This window comes from Erpetoichthys calabaricus, chromosome 17, assembly GCF_900747795.2.
Source record: "Erpetoichthys calabaricus chromosome 17, fErpCal1.3, whole genome shotgun sequence".
Taxonomy (NCBI): Eukaryota; Metazoa; Chordata; class Cladistia; order Polypteriformes; family Polypteridae; genus Erpetoichthys; species Erpetoichthys calabaricus.
The window spans coordinates 6,437,340-6,459,727 of NC_041410.2; the positions used below are offsets into that span (position 1 = coordinate 6,437,340).

The window sequence follows — 22,388 nt, forward strand, 5'->3', positions numbered from 1 at the left end:
CAGGCCTTTAATGGCCTCTTGGGCACGGCCATCAGCAGTGTGTCTGTTTGCAGAAAGACTGTTGACCTCGTCATTGAGAGGTTTACTTACCTTAGCAGTGACATTCCTGTCTCTTGTGACTCTTCATATGAAGTCAGTAGACGAATTGGGAGAGCGGCGGGGGGTGGTCATGAGGTCGCTGGAAAGGGGTTTGTGGCACTCCCAATATCTATGAAAAAGGACGAAGGTCCAAGTCTTTATAGTCCTGGTGCTTCCTGTCTTGCTATACGGTTGCGAGACATGGACGCTATCCAGTGACCCGAGATGAAGACTGGACTCCTTTGGTACTGTGTCTCTCCGGAAAATTACTGGGTACCATTGGTTTGACTGTGTTGAATGAGCGGTTGCTCAGGGAGTCCCGAATGAGGCACATTACCTGCATTGTGATGGAGCGTCAGTTATGGCACGTTTCCCAGAGGGTGATCTGGCTCGTAAGATCCTCACTGTTAGGGACCTGTGTGGCTGGACCAGACCAAGGAGTCGCCCATGTAACACCTGGCTGCGGCAGATAAAGGGTCATTTCCGGAGCGTTGGACTGGACCGCGTGTCCACCTGTGGGGTTTCAAACCGGGATCCCGAGTTGTTTCGTTGTGTAGTGGGTGTGGCAACGCGCTGTACCCGTGCATGCTCCCCAACTTGACTTGACTCGTACATCACTCGTAAAATAAAAGCATGGGTGCTTTTGCCAAGATTTTGTTTGTGATGTACTGTATGAGACTTATTTTTTAGTTTTTAATTTAATATAAGTGTGGTTTTTAAAAAGTAATTATATAAATATATTTTTAAAAGAATAATGAGGCAAACAACAGATACACACTTTGACAATCGATTCAGTACACTAGCATTTGGTAAAGCCAAATCTGTAAGTAATAAGAGCTTAGTATTTTTGAGTTAAGTACAATATGTTCCAGCTCTGCCCACTGTTCAGAGGGTTGTTGCCAATTTTTCCAGGGAAGATTTCCTCCAGATTAGGTGGATGATGCTCGTGCAGCACACTATTCAGATAGTGGCAATCAGATTTTTAATCCTATTGAGATCAGGGCTTTGACTGAGCCACTGTAGGACATTCAACCTTTCTGTCCTTGGGCCACTCCATGGATACTTTTGTCACGCCTATTTTTTTTGACAGCCACATACTTTATTTTCCATTATTAATGCCTGCATTTTAACAACATGTCCAGGCTATGCTGATGAAAAGCAGCCCTGCAGTACACCCAGCTGGAAGTCTGATGTTTAAGGTCGGGTCAAGTGCTACAAATCTCTCAACTTCTGTCTTCGCCTCACCTGCTGTTGCGACTTGAACATCTTGTTGGGCTTAAAGGGGCCGCTCTTAACTGGTTCAGGTCATATCTAATTGGTAGACACTTTTCAGTGACTTTAATTTTCTCTTTTTCATCTACTGCTCCACTTAAATGTGGTGTTCCTCAGGTATCCATTTTGGGTCCTATTTTATTCTCTATGTACCTTCACCCTATTGGAGCTGTTTTTAGGAAATTTAACATTTCTTTTTACTGCTATGCTGATGATACACAGGTTTATATTCCAGTCTGCAACTCTGCAATAAATCAACTGCACAACTGTCTTTTTGAACGAAGATCCTGGATGGCTAATAATTTTCTTGATCTGAATCAAAATAAAATGGAGGTGCTTATAGTGGGTCCATCAGCTAAAGACCAAATTGGTCTTGGACTTCTCAGCTCTCTCTCGGTCTTTTGCAAACCTCAAGTCCGCAATCTTGGTGTAGTCAAGAGTTGCTTTTTCCAGCTTTGTCTTTTAGGTAAGATCAGGCCTTTATCTTCTAGGGATCTTGAGAAAGCTACTCCTGCTTTCATCTTTTCTCACCTTGATTACTGCAACTCGCTGTATTCTGAGATTAGCAAATCCCTGATACGCAAGTCTGATTCTGTTACTCCAATATAAGCGTTTTTACACTGGCTGCCTGTCAGTTTTCGAATTCATTTTAAAATCTTGTTGCTAGTTTTTAAATCTTTACATGGGCTTGCTCCTGCCTATTTATCTGAATTGTGTGCTTTACACCAGCCATCTAGAGTACTTAGATCTTCTGGTCAGTTGTCTCGTTGTCCCTCGTACCAAGTGTAAAACTAAGGGGGACAGACAGGGCTTTGGCAGCTGCTGCTCCTCGCCTGTGGAACTCTTAACCTCATAACGTAAAGGAGTCGTCTACAATTGAACTGTTCAAAATGGGAGAAACTACACCCAGATTACAAATGTGGCTCTCTTTGCCGTATGGCAAACTTTACAAAGAACAATGTGAAATGGCTTCTTTTGTGCCACGTTCTCATACAGGCCAGCTGTACGCCGAGCTCTTGAGATGACTGACTGGTGCACCTTTACTCCACTCTGAACTTGGTCGCTCCTTCAAAGTGCTTCTTGGCCGCTTCCCTCACAGATCCAACTTTTTGTTTGCACAAGGAGTTTTGACGGATGACCCTTTCTAGGTAGCATTGTTTGACAACATTTTCTGTAAGCTCTAAGCTAACTTAGCCAAGAGGGCCTATTGGGACATCCAGACACTTGGATGTTGTTTTAAACCTTTTCTAGTTTATGTGTTTTATTAGATCAATTATTCTCCTTAGGCCGGATTAATACTTCACGCGACGCAACGCATGCTGCATGACAATTAATAAGGCAAAGGCCCAAAGTTTCAAAAACATGGCTAGCGGGTCATATGCTCACACTGATTACGTCCCTGCCCTTTGTTCACGTTCACCCCCCCCCAGTACTACCATGGTCGGGTAACTTGGTGGATTATATATAGAAAAGCAGCCAAAACCACAGACAACAATGAAACAAGTGCATATGGACTGTGCAAAGAGGAAAACGACTTAGGTGACGAGTTGGGGGTGGGCACATGAAATGTTACTTTTCTTGGTGATTTATTACATTTCCGATTTTTCAAATGTTAATTTTCTCCCTGTGCTTTAAAATTATTAAAAAAGAGGCCCGATTATGCGGCGTATGGTACACCGCGGGTTGGCTAGTTATATATATTACCAAACTTAGTTTCTAATTTCTATATTGTTCCCAAAACAGAACTTGGGAAATAACACATCACTTACACACCTACTATAAGAGATGTCCCTTCGGTCTCAGCTTTCAAATCCCAGCTGAAGACTCGCTTCTTCAGTTTAGCACACCCTGACTAGAGCTGCTGATTAACTGTACAGACTGCATCTCTGTTGTTAGTCATTAGCACTAAAACATAAGTAACATGATAGTTAGAATTTATTACTAACCCTCACCTGTTCTGTTTCCCGTCTCAGTACTCAGAGGTGGCACTTGGTGCCACTGCCCACCTGCCAAGTTGTTCTGCCCACCTAAGGTAAAGTCATCACTGATGGAAAAATCAATGGGTAGAGGGGTCCTTTCATCGGATTGGCTGGCGCAGCACTGACTCAGCTGTGGAATGGCCAATAAGGGGAGGGGCAGCTTGATGTCTCTTCTCGGTACTCAAATGTGGCACTTGGTGCCACGGTCCACCTGCCAAGTTGTTTTGCCTGCCTAAGGTAAAGTCATCTCTAATGGAGGATAACAGGAATCGTGGGGTAGAGGGGTCCTTTAATCGGATTGGCTGGCCCAGCGCTGTTTCAGCTGTGGAATGGCCAAATGGGGGAGGCAGCTTGATGGCTGAGGTCTCCAGGACTCTAAACATATCCAAATCATATTATGTGATATTATCTGTTAAATTCTGCTACGTACTTGTAAAATTATTTTTATACTGTATTGAGGATTTCTTCTGTTCTGTGTATTGTGTTGTGTTGTATTGTATTGACCCCCTTCTTTTTGACACCCACTGCATGCCCAACCTACCTGGAAAGGGGTCTCACTTTGAACTGCCTTTCCCGAGGTTTCTTCAATTTTTCCCTACAAGGGTTTTTTTGGGATTTATTCCTTGTCTTCTTAGATAGTCAAGGCTGGGGGGCTGTCAAGAGGTAGGGCCTGTTAAAACCCATGGCGGCACTTCTTGTGTGATCTTGGGCTATACAAAAATAAACTGTATTGTACTTAATTAGCTCAGGAGTCAAATTAAAAAATGAAGCTGGTTGGAACAAAAACCTGCAGCCACAGTGTGCCCCCAGGACCGAGGTTGGGAAACACTGCTCTAACAGACCCCCACGGCCATGTTCAGTACTATAAGGGTTAGAAAATGACCGACTGACATACATACTGGAAAACAATGATTTTGTACGTTTCAGAAGACTGATTAAAAAGGTCATTTCATTAATTTGACTGTTTTAGTCAGAAACAACAACTTTATTAAATTAACATAAGCCATCTTACCATGTTATGCTCCACCAAATAGCGGATAGATTCTCGTATCCCAGAACTTATGAGGTTAGAGGTGTAGCCAAGGAAAATTGTGCAGCCCGAGACCGGCCGCTGGCAAAATTCATTTTTCAATGCCTTCTCATCTGAATCTTTAATAGGTTCCAGCCTATTCTCTATCTGAAATGAAGCAATACGGCACTGCTGTAAAGTGATAAAACATACACTGTACACAAATAGAATTTTTCCTGTAATGATCTCTCACATATGCACGTGCAAACAAACTGACCATATTGTTGATTTCTTGCACAGCCCGTCCAAAGTTGGTTGCCTGGAACCCTGTATTGAGGTATGATTGCAGCAGCGCTCTGTAATCCACCCCTTGATTGAAATCATACCCTTTGATTTGTGGGGTCTCCTCGGGGAGAGGGCAGCTACTTTTCAGAACTGCCTCGTGCGCCATTGGGACATGATCTGCCATCTTATGTGTAGTTACAGGAAAAGGTGGGTATTGCACACCAGTGAAAAAGCTTTAAAACAAGAATAAAACAGCATGTTAAAATTAGGATTTCATTAGTCACCTTTCATTTCATTTGCTACAGAGAAGCTCACCCACACTAGGCAAGCAAAAGGCAGACCACGAGACCCAGTAAACATTCTAACTACTTCTAAATTAAGTGCAAATAACTGCAAAAGTGAAAAGACAAAATTTACTATTGGTAATAGAGAGCACCAGAACATACATACATACATACATACATACATACATACATACATACATACATACATACATACATACATACATACATACATACATACATACATACATACATACATAAATGGTGCTAGTGGACACTTTCATCAAAAGCTTATGATCTGTGCACCTCAAATTAAACTGCTTAGGTGGTGTCAATAATTATGCAACTTCAATTATTTGGATTATTAAAAAAAAAAAAAAAAAAAAGTGGATGGATAGGGTGGAGCTGCCAGCAGTGCTACCCGACGTATCCAACTCCTCCAGAGTGCAGCTTCCCAGCTTGGGTTTTCAGTTTGTTGCTTAATTCACATTCCCCCCTCTGCTTTGCTCTCTCCTCTAATATCCAGTTCAAACCTCTAAACCTTCAGGTCCTTGCATGGCTCTGCTCCGCCATAAATCTGCTTCTCTGGTGTTCCTGCCTTCCGCTTTGGCCAGACCGTTTCTCCTCACACTGTGAGCAGTTGATTTTACTCTGTTTTAACTCTGTTTAGTTGTGTTTACTATGTTTTAATTAGTTTCATTTATTGTATTTTATTTACTTATTTATTATTTTGTTTTTGTTTAAAATTTATTTTAGCCTATGTACAGCACTTTGGTCAGCGGCTGTTGTATGTAAAGTGCTTTATAAATAAAGTTGACTTGACTTGACACACCAGATGTGCTAAAAAGACAAGATGATGGTTCCCAGTTCTTCCTCCCAAACTTGCCGTGACCATCCAGACTACTGACATTCTGTTGCCTCTTGAAGATGCACCTCTTTACAAAGCATTCTGGGATGGACTGGGCATTCTACCCTCTTTCTACGGCTCTATATATCCATGGACGCCTGTCCCAATCATATGTGAAATGACTTCACTTCTACTTGAGTGCTATCCCTGTAGGACTATGCTAACTGTGCTCTCTGCTTTATTGCTTGTTAATTTTTTACTTTCCATTTGCTGACATGCACTTATCTGTATAGCACCTTAAATAAACGAATCTGGTAAATAAATAATAGGATTAAAGTAAACAAATGTATTTTCAAATCCTCTTCAGGCTCATAAATAACCAGAGCCTAGAAGGCACAAAATGGCTGCCCACAGGATGGCACAATCTTGTGCATATTCCACAAATCGCAGACTGGAAAAATTCACAGATGCCAGTTAGCCTAACATATACATGTTTAAGACTTGGGGGATAAACCCAAACTCAAGATAATTAAACTTCTTTAGTCTCGAGCAGAGAAGTCTGCACAGGAACCTAATCTAAATGTTCAACATTCTCAAAGGCATTGATAAAAGATGATCCAGCAGAATTCTTTCATCTTCACAGTGAATCACACACGCGAGGACACCAGTAGAAACTAAAGAGGACTGAAGCCAGAAAGCACTCCTTGTAGGACTCCAGAACAAATAACCGAGCCATGGATTTCAAGCAGAAACCCTGACAACCTTTACAAAGGATGTGGATGAAATATTGGGATAGCATAACTATTAGCTAAATAAACGTGCGACAGATCGACTCAAGGGTCTCATCTGTGTTATCAAGTTTCTTATGTTCCTATACAGACATGGGAAGAATGTGCAGCGTGCACTGAGATCAAGAGGTGACCCCAGGACTCTGAAGTGACTGCACCAAAGAAGAAAGAAACCCCAACCTTCACTTTACAAAAATTGAAAAGCACGAGTAAGCATTTTTCTTTCATGAACGTTAAAAGTTTAACTTGTCCTAATTAACATAAAATTCTCAGACATGTTCAGTCCAATTCAGGAAAATGGCACACCACAACGATGCACATATAACGTTCTCAAACTCGATTGATTTTGGTTGGAAGGGACAATGAAACATCCTAACATTTTTACTTTCTCGTATACGAAGTATAGGGAAAGTACTGTAATCGTAAAAAAGATTCAATATTTTCTTTTGATATTTTAAATTAGATTATTCTCGAAAACAAGTTGTAACAAATACTAAACCTCTAAAAATCAAGGGATTAAAAGGAAAAGGAGCAAATCAAACCAAACAATATCGACATTCGAATGATGGTTCAGTCAAAGACGGTATCTATCTATCTATCTATCTATCTATTGAGAGAATGGTGAATGGTCTTTATGCTTCTTGAAAATAAATTAAAAAATTATTTGCGCACACTATGGCATTTTGAGGATATCCTTCCCAAACCACCTTTGAATGTACTGGAGTAGTAAGTGATTTATAAAAACATATTACATCAGAACAAATGCCACAGTGGCTCCTTCATAATTTCCAAGATGACCTCAAATCTCTCAGTATTGTGCCAAAATAAATTCTGTTCTTCCTTCTAAAATAAAAAGCCTAAAAAAATATTAAATTGTCCTTAAAAGAATTCCTGCATGTTTATTCTGCTGTGTAACATTTTAAAAAGCTTTTTAATAACACTAAATTAGCCATCCTGTGACTGCTGGTCTTGACCTCCGTCTCAAGTTCTCTTTTGCTACCAGGTTCTGACCCTTACCACAAGAAAAATATACCAGGAATATGCGATAAAAGGATTATTTCCAGATAACTTTTGTTGGCCCTAACACGCATTTGGAAACGTGGAATGAACGGATCTATACTTGACAGCTGCTTTGGCTTGAAAAATGGACGTATTTTGTAAATTTTTAAGCTTTTCCTCCGTGCTGCATATTCTCCATTGTAAAGCACAAGAGCATGGTCAGGTCAGGTTGGGGAGCATGCACTGGTACAGCATATTGCCATATCCAGCACAGGATCCTGGTTGGCAACCCCCCAGGCAAACGTGCAGTCCTGTCCCACCTTCCAGAAATGACCATCTATCTGCTGCAGCCAGGGGTTACGTGAGCATCCCCTTGGCCCGTTCCAGCCACTTGGGTCTTCAACAATGAAGATCCTGCAAGCCAGATCACCCTTGGAGAGATCACGTCACAAGGCCGTACTGCAGCGCTCACAATGCAGGTCATGTGCCTCGTTCGGAACTCCATGCAAGTATATATATAATTTTTAGAAAGCGATCTTTATAACACAATTTTGCATGGCAAATGCATATGCACCATGTTCGTGAAGAAATGACTGACATGAAAAATGCCACGCTTATCATTGAAGGATGCCTAACGTTTCCTTACTTCACTGCTCCAAAGGTTTAGACCTATTTAAAGCAGAGACTCTTTCTTCACACATCCACTTCCACCCATAAGTTGTTTGTTCAAATACGTATTCTAAAATAAAAAATCTCTGAAATATTAGACTGAATCATCCACTGAGGTGGCCATTGACCCATCTCTTCAGCTCCTTGCTTTCTCCAAGAACTTGGAGGTATCATCTATTTGCAGAGCCACAACATCACACATCATGGCAGGACAATACACGTTAGTAGCTGCAGACCAGCAGTTTCTGAATGGAAGTCTGACAATTGTGCACCGCCTAGCATTTGGGTGGGTAGCACATTAATACACCGCATTATGCTTCTACCTTTCAATATTTTCTTTTGATATTTTAAATTAGATTATTCTCGAAAACAAGTTATAACAAATACTAAACCTCTAAAAATCGAGGGATAAAAAGGAAAAAGAGCAAATCAAACCAAACAATATCGACATTCGAATGATGGTTCAGTCAAAGATGGTATTGAGAGAATGGTGAATGGTCTTTATGCTTCTCGAAGATAAATTAAAAAATTATTTGCACACACTATGGCATTTTGAGGATATCCTTCCCAAACCACCTTTGAATGTACTGGAGTAGTAAGTGATTTATAAAAACATATTACATCAGAACAAATGCCACAGTGGCTCCTTCATAATTTCCAAGATGACCTCAAATCTCTCAGTATTGTGCCAAAATAAATTCTGTTCTTCCTTCTAAAATAAAAAGCCTAAAAAAATATTAAATTGTTCTTAAAAGAATTCCTGCATATTTATTCTGCTGTGTAACATTCTAAAAAGCCTTTTTGATAACACTAAATCAGCCATCCTATGACGGCTGGTCTTGACCTCCGTCTCAAGTTCTCTTTTGCTACCAGGTTCTGGCCCTTCTTGCCTTCTTTCTAACACCGTACAGTGCACTGGTGGAGGAGATCACAGAATGGCAACTCTCCTGCCTCCAAAAAGGAGGAGCACTGGTTTGAATTGCCCGCTACAATGCCTTCCACTTTGAAACTCTCATGTGCACCCAATCTACACCTTAAGAACAAAGACTTGAGAACAGAACTCTAAATTGATCCTGGCCATTAACTGGCTTCCCATTCAGGGATGTTGCCCAATTTCCTTGACAAAACAAAAGAATTAAAGTTGAATACCGTCATTTATTTTCATGTTGATAATATCGAAGCAGTAAATGGTGCTGGTGTTTTTTTTAAGATTCCTCCATTCAGATCTCCCATAACATGAGAAGGCCAGCTAGTTGTGCGTTGAGCATCGTGACTTTAAATGGTCACTATATTAAACTTACTGAAAATACGGGTCGCCCGTAGAAAACTCACATTGATTAATAGGGATAAGACGTCATTTAAAAGTCTGTTACCCAAGCTCGGCCTAATCAAAAGACACCTTGCGGGTTATTTATTGTCCCGCGTCTGTCACCCGTTTTCGATAACTGCGCAGCGCCCACTCGCGATTCGCCCTCGTGTATCATTTCCTCCGACCAACTTATTTATATATAAAAAAAAAAAAAACTCCATTGTAAAGCTTCTTTAATTCCCTTAATGTAGTAAGCTCTTTCTACCCGGCCGGCCTACATACATTTCGGCGTGTCAGCCGCTATGGCCTCCGCACGTTGTACACTCACAACAAACACTACTATCTAGAGTTATAAATTGCATCAATCTGCCCACCTCACCGGACCACATACACAAGTAATGAACTCACAAATGGACCACCGACCCGCTTGGATAAACCCGGCCGCCGCCGGGGCGACGTTTTCCTCTCCGCAGTGCTCGTCTCTGTACATCACAAGCAAAACGCCGAGCACGCCAAAAGTTGCACCGCCCTATGCTAATAAGGGGGCGGTACGTTTGGCCATACAGCTTACTCTCAGTGGCGCGACAATTACTTGAAAAGAGTTTACGTCACTACGGCCTTCCTTATGCTAAATAAGAGGCTGCGTCTTCCAGTGACACTGTCTGCCGATTTGTTCGGCGTGACCTAGATTATGCACGATTGGCTGCCCCATTGTCGAGAGGCGGAGCTTCATGCAGTTTGCGCAGTAAGGCGTTACCGTCCTCGGTCTTTGCTAATGAGGCGGCGGGGCCTCCTGTTATTTTACCTATCTGCGGTGTCAACGCCTGAGTCCTGGGAAGGAGTGGAATCACAAGTTTAAGATTTTTCGTGCCATAACGTAATCCAACGTGTTTCTCTACGTTGAAATGCAAAAAAAGAATTCTTGCACGGTTTTATCGTGTCACAATCAAAAAACATCAACCATTGCTTTTCACTACCACGCAATTTTCGTGTCAGTTTAAAATGCACCACAAAAGCTCATTGCCTTTTCATTCATGACAATAGATCGCGTGTCAAAAATGAAGTCAACACTAACGTATTGCATTTCGCTTAGCGGCAGCTCCGTATGTATTGCATTTCGATTCTAGACCCCGGCTTAATCGTGCCAAAATGAAATATAATCAACTAGCGTCAAAAGGTGGAGCAAGGGGCGTCAACGGTTCGGGAAAGAGGCGTTAAACTTCTTAAACGTTTCTGTATTGTGGCGGTGAGCACAAGTTTCGTCATATTTACTGTGTCGAATCCAGTAGGGGTACAGAAAATGATAATACGCCAAGTCCTGTATTCACTGGACAGTCACTGCCTTTGAGGGTGAAGATTAGGGCCAGGACAGAGAGCCAGACATGGCCCTCCAATGGTTATGGCTGGGGAAACAGAAACTAAGCTGTAATGTTAGATATCCTCTAACATACGCCATATGGCCCATATACATGTATGTGGACACCTCTCCACATGATTGAGTTCAGGTGTTTCATAGTTAACAGGTACATAAGGTAAAGCACAAAGCCATGCAATATGCATAGGCAGACATTGGATTAATCTGAAGAGCACTGGGACTTTCGACGTGGCACTGTCATAGGATGTTAGCTTTGCCACACGTCTGCATATGAATTTTCTGCCCCGGTCAACTGTGGTGGTGGTGGTGGTTGGGAGCATGCACTGATACAGCATTGCATTGTCGCACCCACCACACGACGAATCCCCTCAGGATCTGGACCCGAGTGCAGCCGGTCAACTGTTAAAACCATTAATTGTGAGAGTCCTCAGTCCCTCTTATGACTGATCTGCCACAGCTCCTTCTGTGTGACTCCAATAATATTTTCCCTGCCCCATCCACTGCCTTCACATTCGCATTGCGAGCTCCACCTCACCCCACTCACTTAGTGTCACAAACAACACCACCTGTGCTCACTTTCTCTAAATCTGTGAGCTGAGACGATCCAAACCAGGATCCTTCCCAACATCGCTGGCAGCCATGTACCAATGGCAATGGATTTAACCGGCAGAGTGGGTCTCTTAAGTACTGCTTTTAAGGCCTTCATGATCTTTCTCTCTCAAACCCCTCAACATACACATGCACATCTCAGGATGGCACTGCCCCCTCTGACAGTGTCTCTCTTTGAGGACCACATAAACTCCCTGGAATTTGCCTCACCGCAATTTTAAAAACGCCATTGGTTGTGACTCTAAGTTTCTTAGTTAGGCTCACACATTCAGAGACAGGAACTGAGTTGGAAACTGTGTGGCTACAAGTCTAAGTAGGGCCCGAACCACGGTGCCACATTGCAAGGAAAAAACTCAGCTTTCACCAAATAGGGGCAACAAAGACTATCAGAGACACCAAGTCATGATTTAGGAATGCCAGAAAAAAATATATATGTATATATGTACAGTATATATATATACATGCAGTATACATATATATTGTGGTGGACGGCCAGGGCCCTTGCTCAGTCGGGATGCCCCTGTGATGTAAGGACTGGGGGAGAGGGCATATTCAGGGCAATACCTCCCCCAGAACATGAGAGGGGAACCCCCCTGGCTCACAGTGGGGCCACGGGTTTGGAGTTTAGAAGCTCAACCCTGCTGGGGCCTGTGGCCACCACCAGGGGGCGCCTGGACGGTTCCTGAGCTCTGGGTTACTGGAAGTGATGCTGGAAGAAGGTCTGGGAGCACCTGGAGTCCTTCTGGGTGTCCTATAAAAGGAGCTGTCTCATTCCATCCAAGGAGCCAGGAGGAGGTGGACGAAGCTTGCCTGGAGAGGAGTGAAGGTGGCAGACTAAGAAAGAGAGAGGAAAGGACTGTTTGCTTATTGGTGCTGTATTGACTGTGCTGTGTGTGTGGGGAACGGGGGAAAGTGTTGCCCATGCAGAAAAGAAGAAAATAAAATTGTGCGCTGGACAGTAATTGTGTCTGCCTGTCTGTGTCGGGTAGAGTGGCTGGTACACCCCCTGGTGGTCCACAATATATATACACTATATATATATATATATATATATATATATTGCGAGACACTAGGGGTTGCTGTTGCCCCTTCAAACCCATCAAACAGATGCTCTGGACACGGGTTAAAAGAAACAGGAAGGTCTTTTAATTCCTTTCTTCCTCCAATAGTGCCTTTAAGCACCTCCACCACAATTAAAGGGCAAGTGAATACACAATACTACAATAATACTTAAATATTCTCTCCTCCACACCTCCCAGCAAGCTCTCTCCTACACCTCCCGACTCTGGCTCGCTTACTGGGTCTCCAGCAATCCTTTATATAGCCCTTGACCCGGAAGTGCTTCTGCCCTTCCATCCACGTGACTTGCTAGCACTTCCAGGTCAGATGGAGAACCATCTTTTCTTCAGCCCGGAAGTACTTCGGACTTTCCATCCTCGTGACTCATGAGTACTTCCGGGCTATGGATGAGGCATGGCTCCTTTGGTCCTTTCACAGCTCCTCGTGGCGGCACCCACGGTACCCAACAGGGCTGAGAAACTGCACTCCAATTCCTAGGATACCCTGTGGGAATCCGGGTCACCATTACATTCCAGGGGAGCTGCCATCTAGCGTTTTGGGGGAGGTAGTGTCCAAAAGTAGCTGCCTCCCCCCATCCCTTCATCCTCAGGTCGTCTTGACCAGGTTGAGCTGCTGGCTGTCTATCACTATATATATGTATATATATATACAGTATATATATATATATATATATATATATAGATAGATAGATAGATAGATAGATAGATAGATAGATAGATAGATAGATAGATAGATAGATAGATAGATAGATAGATAGATAGATAGATACTTTATTAATCCCAATGGGAAATTCACAATATATATATAAATTATCCATCCATCCATTATCCAACTCGCTATATCCTAACTACAGTGTCATGGGGGCCTGCTGGAGCCAATCCCAGTCAACACAGGGCACAAGGCAGGAAACAAAACACCCAGAAGGGCGCCAGCCCTTGGGATTAATAAAGTATCTATCTATCTATCTATCTATCTATCTATCTATCTATCTATCTATCTATCTATCTATCTATCTATCTATCTATCTATCTATCACACACACCAAGCACACACTAGGGACAATTTAGAATCGCCAATGCACCTAACCTGCATGTCTATGGACTGTGGGAGGAAACCGGAGTACCTAGAGGAAACCCACGCAGACACGGATATATATGTTATATATATACCATATAGTACCTGTTATATATATATATACCATATAGTACCTGTCATATATATATTTTTTTTTTTTTTTTCATACTTCACTTATCTGTAACCTGCTCTGCATGTGTATTGCGCCAACGTTATTGAATTCTTTACAACGTTCTACTTTGTCATCTTCTCTTTGTCTTTTATTTCCGGCCCCAGGCGTGGTTAAATCTCTTGACACAAAGTCTTGTCTCGCGGGACGTGAAAGTGTCTCTCTTCAAAAGATCACGTATAATTGCAGGATAGAAAGTCTCGTCCCAGGATTTTTTTAATACAATAGAGAGATATATATGATATATGTGTGGTCAGGTGCATCCTATTGTTCTAATTCTCCTTAAGATGTGTCAAGAACTCGTATGGAATCCATCTGTGGCAAACTGAATTAATTGGCCTTCATTTAGAAGGGCGCACGTAGACCTGTGCATAGAAGGTCCCCATAATTCACGTTCTATGTCAGGACAAAAACCAAGCCATTTAAAATGAAATCTACAAAACAATAAATTGTCCAGAAAGTGAAGGGGTCTGCTTCGGACTGACATGTGGACTTGGACTCGGCCGCTGCAGGACATTCATATTCTTTGTTTGAAGCCACTTGGCTTTATGCTCGGTCTCATTGTCTTGCTGGTCCTCTCCCAAGGTTCGGCTTTCTTGCAGACCCCACCAGGTTTTCCTCAGGGGTTTTCCCATATTTTGCTGCTTTCATTTTCCACTCACAAACCATCTTGGGGTTGCGAAGAGAGCAGACACTTGTCCTTTTGTTAAGGTGAGTATACCAGCCCAGCGTGGCGATCATTTTAATTCTCTTCGTTGCTGTTTGTTTTTAAATTCTGTTTTCTTAGATTTTTGTAAACTTACATTGTGATGACGTTTAACCCACTTATCCTTAATAATAACTCTGTATTTTTGTTATGATTTTCCTTTGCACTGTTTCTTTAAAGTCTGTAATGTTATTTACTTTGCAAAATATCTTGTCATCATTCTTGCTGCAAAGGAGCTTTACAAAAATTAATTAATTAATCCCTAGTCTTGTGATTGTTGCTCTTATTTTATGTGGGACAATTAAAAAAAAAAAAACAGGAAAACCTCTTGCTTTGAAGAGCCTGCACCTTGAAATACAGGACTAGCTGCTGCTCCTCTATTATTTACAAGTTCCATCAAAGCTGGCCATCATTCATTTAGACATGTGAGAAGAATGGCGTAGGAACCACTAGGCAAGCCCCGTAGCACACATAATGAGAGCTGATTGTAGAGGAGGGAGCGAACACGAGGGAATCACCTGAGGCAGGGGATGTGCTGTATGTATGACACAAAATAAATGGAGAGAGAAAATGAAATTGAACTGCAACTGATTAATTAATCATTCATAATGAATGGGTGAGAAGTAGTGGTGATTGCTATTTTGGAATAATTACCACGTCTTCCAAAATTTATTGTTGTGGTGTAAATACGTCTGACTACTGACAGATTGCTGTGAGCTGCACTCATTGCTGGCGGCAGCCAAGTTGAATTCAAGCAAATGAATGTCTCAACATTGACATTCACTTCAGTGCACACACATATATAATATATTCAATTGTACAGGGCTCGATTAACATTAATACACAAGCTGAGGCGGCCATCCACACATCCGTCCATTTCTTAAACCTGCTTATCTGACACAGAGGCGTGGGGGAGCTGAAGTCTGTCCCAGTGAGCACAATGCAAGATGAAATGTGAAGAAAGGACATCAAGCAATGGTAAGCGAGCACAAAGAACATATAGCGAGAACATATAGAGCATCTGATATCAGAGATAGATAGATAGATAGATAGATAGATAGATAGATAGATAGATAGATAGATAGATAGATAGATATGCAAGGCACTATATAATAGAAAGATGTGAAAGACACTATATAATAGATAGACAGACATGAAAGGCACTATATAAAAGACAGATATAGATATGAAAGACACTATATAATGTAAAGAAAGATACATGTAAGGCACTAAATGATAGATAGATAGATAGATAGATAGATAGATAGATAGATAGATAGATAGATAGATAGATAGATAGATAGATATGCAAGGCACTATATAATAGAAAGATGTGAAAGACACTATATAATAGATAGACAGACATGAAAGGCACTATATAAAAGACAGATATAGATATGAAAGACACTATATAATGTAAAGAAAGATACATGTAAGGCACTAAATGATAGATAGATAGATAGATAGATAGATAGATAGATAGATAGATAGATAGATAGATAGATAGATAGATATGAAAGGCACTATATAATGTAAAGAAAGATACATGTAAGGCACTAAATAATAGATAGATAGATAGATAGATAGATAGATAGATAGATAGATAGATAGATAGATAGATAGATAGATATGAAAGGCACTATATAATGTATAGAAAGATACATGTAAGGCACTAAATAATAGATAGATAGATAGATAGATAGATAGATAGATAGATAGATAGATATGCAAGGAACTATATAATAGAAAAATGTGAAAGAAACTATATAATAGATAGACATGAAAGGCACTATATAACAGATAGATAGATAGATAGATAGATAGATAGATAGATAGATAGATAGATAGATAGATAGATATGCAAGGAACTATATAATAGAAAAATGTGAAAGAAACTATATAATAGATAGACATGAAAGGCACTATATAACAGATAGATAGATAGATAGATAGATAGATAGATAGATAGATATGCAAGGAACTATATAATAGAAAAATGTGAAAGAAACTATATAATAGATAGACATGAAAGGCACTATATAACAGATAGATAGATAGATAGATAGATAGATAGATAGATAGATAGATAGATAGATAGATAGATAGATAGATAGATAGATAGATAGATATGCAAGGAACTATATAATAGAAAAATGTGAAAGAAACTATATAATAGATAGACATGAAAGGCACTATATAACAGATAGATAGATAGATAGATAGATAGATAGATAGATAGATAGATAGATAGATAGATAGATAGATATGCAAGGAACTATATAATAGAAAAATGTGAAAGAAACTATATAATAGATAGACATGAAAGGCACTATATAACAGATAGATAGATAGATAGATAGATAGATAGATAGATAGATAGATAGATAGATATGCAAGGAACTATATAATAGAAAAATGTGAAAGAAACTATATAATAGATAGACATGAAAGGCACTATATAACAGATAGATAGATAGATAGATAGATAGATAGATAGATAGATAGATAGATAGATAGATATGCAAGGAACTATATAATAGAAAAATGTGAAAGAAACTATATAATAGATAGACATGAAAGGCACTATATAACAGATAGATAGATAGATAGATAGATAGATAGATAGATAGATAGATAGATAGATAGATAGATAGATATGCAAGGAACTATATAATAGAAAAATGTGAAAGAAACTATATAATAGATAGACATGAAAGGCACTATATAACAGATAGTTAGATAGATAGATAGATAGATAGATAGATAGATAGATAGATAGATAGATAGATAGATAGATAGATAGAAGGCACTATATAATAGATAGATAGATAGATAGATAGATAGATAGATAGATAGATAGATAGATAGATAGATAGATAGATAGATAGAAGGCACTATATAATAGATAGATAGATAGATAGATAGATAGATAGATAGATAGATAGATAGATAGATAGATAGATAGATAGATAGATAGATAGATAGATGCTTTAGGTGCAGTGCTGGATGTAAACTGAAACAGAGTGCCAGTCCTTCACAGGGCCCACTCACGCAAAGCCGATGTACAATAACCATGCAGTCCAACCGTTTTTTTGGGTTAGTGGCAGGTAAACCAGACCACTGGGAGGCCAATACAGAATATAGTGATATGGGAGGACCAGCCCCAGCTCCAGGCCAAAACGGTAAGGGTGGGCACATCTGAAATACACCCGGGGGCCACGTTGTGTTAAAGTCCATGTAAAGACACAGGCGAATATTCAAATGCCATAAAGAAGGTGCCAGGATTTGAACATGGGAGGCGTGAGGCAGCAGTGCTAACCACTGTGCCACCCTGCTTACACAAAAAGAAAGCAGAGCACAACATTCTCCAGTCCAATTCAAGGTGGATGGCCCTCACAACTTTATGTGCAAGGCAGAACCTAAATTTAGACAGCATGTCGGTCCATCTCAGGGCTAATTTTGAGCTGCCAGTTAAACAACCCTGGATACCTTTGTGATTTGGGAGGAAAAGCAGATCACCATCCATCCACCCATCCATCCATCTTATCACTTAATCAGTCCAAGCTGCAGAGGCAGCAGTCAACACAAAGACGTCCAGACGTCAGTTTTACCCATCACCTCCTTTAAAGGAATCCTGAGGCATTCCCAGACCAGCTGGGACATATAATCTCTCCGGTGTCTCATGGGTCTGCCCAGAGGTCTTCTCCAGGAGGGCATCCTAATCAGATGCCCAAACCACCTCAAGTGGCTTGTTTCAATGCAGAGAAGCACTGGCTCTGCTTTGATTTCCCTCCCGAATGTCTGCCATCCTCACCCAGTCACAGACACCCTGCGCAGGAGGGAAGCTCGTCTCCACTGCTTGTATCCATGATCTATCAATCACTAGAAAGGTGGAGCACCTGAAACTGGAAAAAAAAAATCCACTCAAGCACAGGGAGAACACACAAACCCAGCACAGAAGGTGAGTGCAGCCAGGATTCCATGAGGTGGCCGTACTGCAACGCCCAACTTGCATTAAATTACAATTACGACAACTTGTAGGTAGAGCCATCCAGAGCCACAAAGAGCTGGAGTGAACGGCGAGCACAAGGGGATGGACGGTCAGTGCAGTGCAGGACACGCGAGACATGAACACCGGGAAGGCAGCACATGTGATCAGGAGACTCCATTCCCTGTGCAAAGTATTTCCAAGGACCTCTTCTGCAATGTCAGGTCACTTCTTCTACAGTACATTCAGGCAGAGGCCTGTTTCAATTACTTACATTTCTCCTCTTCGTGCAGCAGGCTGTTTCGCCCCGCAGGTTGATCAGGTAACGACGGAGCACAAAGCGCAGCCCTCCTCTCAATGAGGAACTCCTCTCCTCGTCCCTTTTAAATACGGAGAGGGGTGACCAATAAGATGACACTTCACCCGCTCCAGCTGAAAACGCAATTACCAAACTAGTAAGACGGCATTGCTGCTGCGGCGTCAATGTAAAGGAATCTGCCTTCTTCAGTAAAACCTCCCTTTATGGGGGGGGGGGGGGGGTAACAAAACAACACCCTGGGCCGTGGCGGGCCCTCACCATTTAAAAGGAGGCGAGGAAAAGCAATTCAGCCTTTGAGACACCCTGCTGCCAAAGGTGTGGCACGGTAAACCATAAGGGCTGCACGTTCAAACCCTAGACCCGTTTCACCTGCCTGGGCTCAAAATGGAGAAACATGGACACTACAGCTGGGAAGATGCCAAGTTAAATAACAAGAGGATCAGCTGCCAGTTTGAACGCCCTGTGTGGTTTTTTAACAAGCCACTTCACCTGGTGGAACTCCCGTGGTAGAAATGCCGACACCCTTGTGGTGCAATATCAGGGTGGAAAGATGCAAAATAAAATAACCTTAACGAGAATTCTTGGCTCTAGCTGGTTTCATTTAAATAAGTTTGAATAAATTTGCAAAAAAGTTTTGAAAGTCCAATTTTTCCATGTGTCATTCTGGGGTATGGCGGCACGGTGGCGCAGTGGGTAGCGCTGCTGCCTCGCAGTTGGGAGATCTGGGGACCTGGGTTCGATTCCCGGGTCCTCCCTGCGTGGAGTTTGCATGTTCTCCCCGTGTCTGCGTGGGTTTCCTCCGGGCGCTCCGGTTTCCTCCCACAGTCCAAAGACATGCAGGTTAGGTGGATTGGCGATTCTAAATTGGCCCTAGTGTGTGCTTGGTGTGTGGGTGTGTTTGTGTGTGTCCTGCGGTGGGTTGGCACCCTGCCCAGGATTGTTTCCTGCCTTGTGCCCTGTGTTGGCTGGGATTGGCTCCAGCAGACCCCCGTGACCCTGTGTTCGGATTCAGCGGGTTGGAAAATGGATGGATGGATGGATTCTGGGGTATTGAGTGTTGCTTGAGATTATGAATTTAAAAGATTTTAGCACAAGTGAAGGGATCTGAACACTAGTTACGCCCCCTAGTGGTTCACACTGACACTGTGCAAGTGAAGGGCTCAGATCAAAATACTAGGGGGTTATAATTGCTTTATGGGACCCATGGGGGGGGGGGCGGGGAGGGGGGGTTTGGAATGAGTTTAGCACAAGTGAAGGGGTCTGAACACAGAGCCCAACTGGGTGGAGTGCAGAATCGGAGAGTCATATTTTTGGAGGTGTAGAATGCATGAAGGTATTTGTGGCACATCTGGAAGTTTCTGGGGTTTGGGGGGGGGGTGCCACAACGCCCCCTAGTGGTTCACACTGACACCATGCAAGTGAAGGGCTCAGAACAAAATACGAGTGAGTTACAATTGCTTTATGGGGGGGGGGCATTTAATGAATTTAAAAGAGTTTAGCACAAGTGAAGGGCACTAAACACTATTTACTATTTACGCCCCCTAGTGGTTCACACTGACACCATGCAAGTGAAGGGCTCAGAACAAAATACGAGTGAGTTACAATTGCTTGATGGGGGGGTGGGGGGGGGAAGGGAATAAATTTAAAAGAGTTTAGCACAAGTGAAGGGGATCTGAACACTATTAACTATTTACACCCCCTAATGGTTTGAAGTGGATTGAGATTTGACACCATGCAAGTGAAGGGCTCAGAACAAAATGCGGGTGAATTACAATTGCTTGATTGGGGGATGGGGGGGTGGGGGTGGGGTAAGGGGGTAGGGGGGTGGAATAAATTTAAAAGAGTTTAGCACAAGTGAAGGGGTCTGAACACAAAGCCCACCAGGGTGGAGTGCAGAAGGGGAGAGTCATAGTTTTGGAGGTGTAGAATGTATGAAGGTATTTGTGGCACATCTGGAAGTGCGTCTGTGCTGTTGTTTCTGGGGATTGGGGGGGGGGGGGGGGGCTGTGATGCCCCCTAGTGGTTCACACTGACACTGTGCAAGTGAAGGGCTCAGAACAAAATACAAGTGGGTTACAATTGCTAAATGGGGGGGGGGGGGGTGAATTTAAAAGATTTTAGCACAAGTGAAGGGGTCTGACTACTTTACTATTTACATTCATTTGCTCTTATCCAAAGGGACTTACAAAAGAGGTCACCATAACGGAGTAAACACCACTCTGGAGGGCTGTATGGGGACAAGTGTGACAGGACAAGGTGACAATATTGATCATCGCAAGTGAAAAGTTCAGAACAACATACAAGTGGGTTACAATCCCAAGGTTACAAGAACCTTAACAGCAATTATCACCTAACAAGAGGGTCTTCAAACACTTCTTTAACATGTTCAGGGGGTCAGCTCATTCCACCAGCTAGAAGCTACACATGAAAAGAGTCCGGACTGAGATTTGATGTCATGCAGAGGTGGCATCACCAGACGTCATTCAGCAGCAGACCTGAGTGAGCGAGAAGGACCCCACAAGTGTCTCCATGCATGTCGTTGCTGACCCGTTGACCACTCTGTAGGGCAGCACCAAGGATTTGGGCTTAATATGTGTTGTTACAGGGAGACAGTCTGGTGATCTGAAAAGAGGGGTGACATGTGCCCACCTCAGCTGGCTGAACACCAGGCATGCTGCTTCATTTTGAGTCATGTGGAGCAGCTTGGTTGCACATGTGGCATTCCAGCTAGCAGAGAGCTGCAGTGGTCCAGAGGTGAAAAGGCCAGAGCCTGGACCAGGCTGTATACTCCGACACGGTCTGATCTTGCAGATGTTTTATAGGGTGAATCTACAAGACTGAGAGATTGTAACAACATGGTCCTTGAAGGACAGCTAGTCATCAAAGGCCACCCCAAGGTTGCATACTCACTTGGTAGGTGTTAGCCATAATGGGCCAAGCTGAGCACAAGACAGGCTGGTCGGGATAAGAAGGTGTCCTGCCTTTGCCAGGCTGAGCTGGAGAAGGTGCCCCTTCATCCAAGGTTGAGATATCAGTGAGACGTGCAGCGATGCTATCTGATACTGCGTGGTCCTCAGGAAGGAATGCCAGTCCCAGCTGACTATCACGGACATACCTCTGATAAGAGGAACCATGGCACACAATGACAGAGCCTACTGATGAGGTGTACAGAGAGAAATGGAGAAGACCCAGCACCCCCATGCTAGCCTGGTGCACCCCTTGACATCTCTCCACGCCAGAACACACGGTAGGATCTGCCCAAGAGGGAGGACTCAAACCACCAGAGGGGCAGTCCCAGTAATGCAAAGGTCAAAGAGGGTGCACAAGGAGGATCTGAACGGTTGACCAAGTCGAAGACAGAGGAGAGATCTAGCAGGATCAGGACAGATGACACCTTGGTAGCTCCAGCCACCCGCAACATGTCAACCTCAGTGTGGAGGGAACTCCAAAGCCTGAGTGATTCCAGAGATGTCTGCTCTGTACAGAAGAGGAAGAGGAGGAGGAGGGGGTTAGGAGAAGGTGCTGACACAGTGGGTTGCCGCACCCACCACA

At 42.5% G+C, this 22,388-nt stretch overlaps 1 protein-coding gene across 3 annotated transcripts in view; it reads right to left on the reverse strand.

Moving 5' to 3' along the window:
* Positions 1-18,935, reverse strand: part of dhps (deoxyhypusine synthase) — a 34,420-nt gene extending 15,485 nt beyond the window's left edge. Inside the window, exons 1-3 of one of the 3 annotated variants that reach the window (XM_028823017.2) lie at positions 18,792-18,935; positions 4,616-4,856; positions 4,342-4,506 (exon numbers count right to left, since the gene is read on the reverse strand). In XM_028823017.2, coding sequence (XP_028678850.1) covers positions 4,342-4,506; positions 4,616-4,807 — 357 coding nt within the window. In that variant the 5' untranslated portion in view covers positions 4,808-4,856; positions 18,792-18,935. Of the gene's footprint in view, positions 1-4,341; positions 4,507-4,615; positions 4,857-9,924; positions 10,123-18,791 lie in introns of those variants that run through there. The other 2 variants (XM_028823015.2, XM_028823014.2) reach the window with 2 other exon arrangements.
* Positions 18,936-22,388: the final 3,453 nt, after the last annotated feature.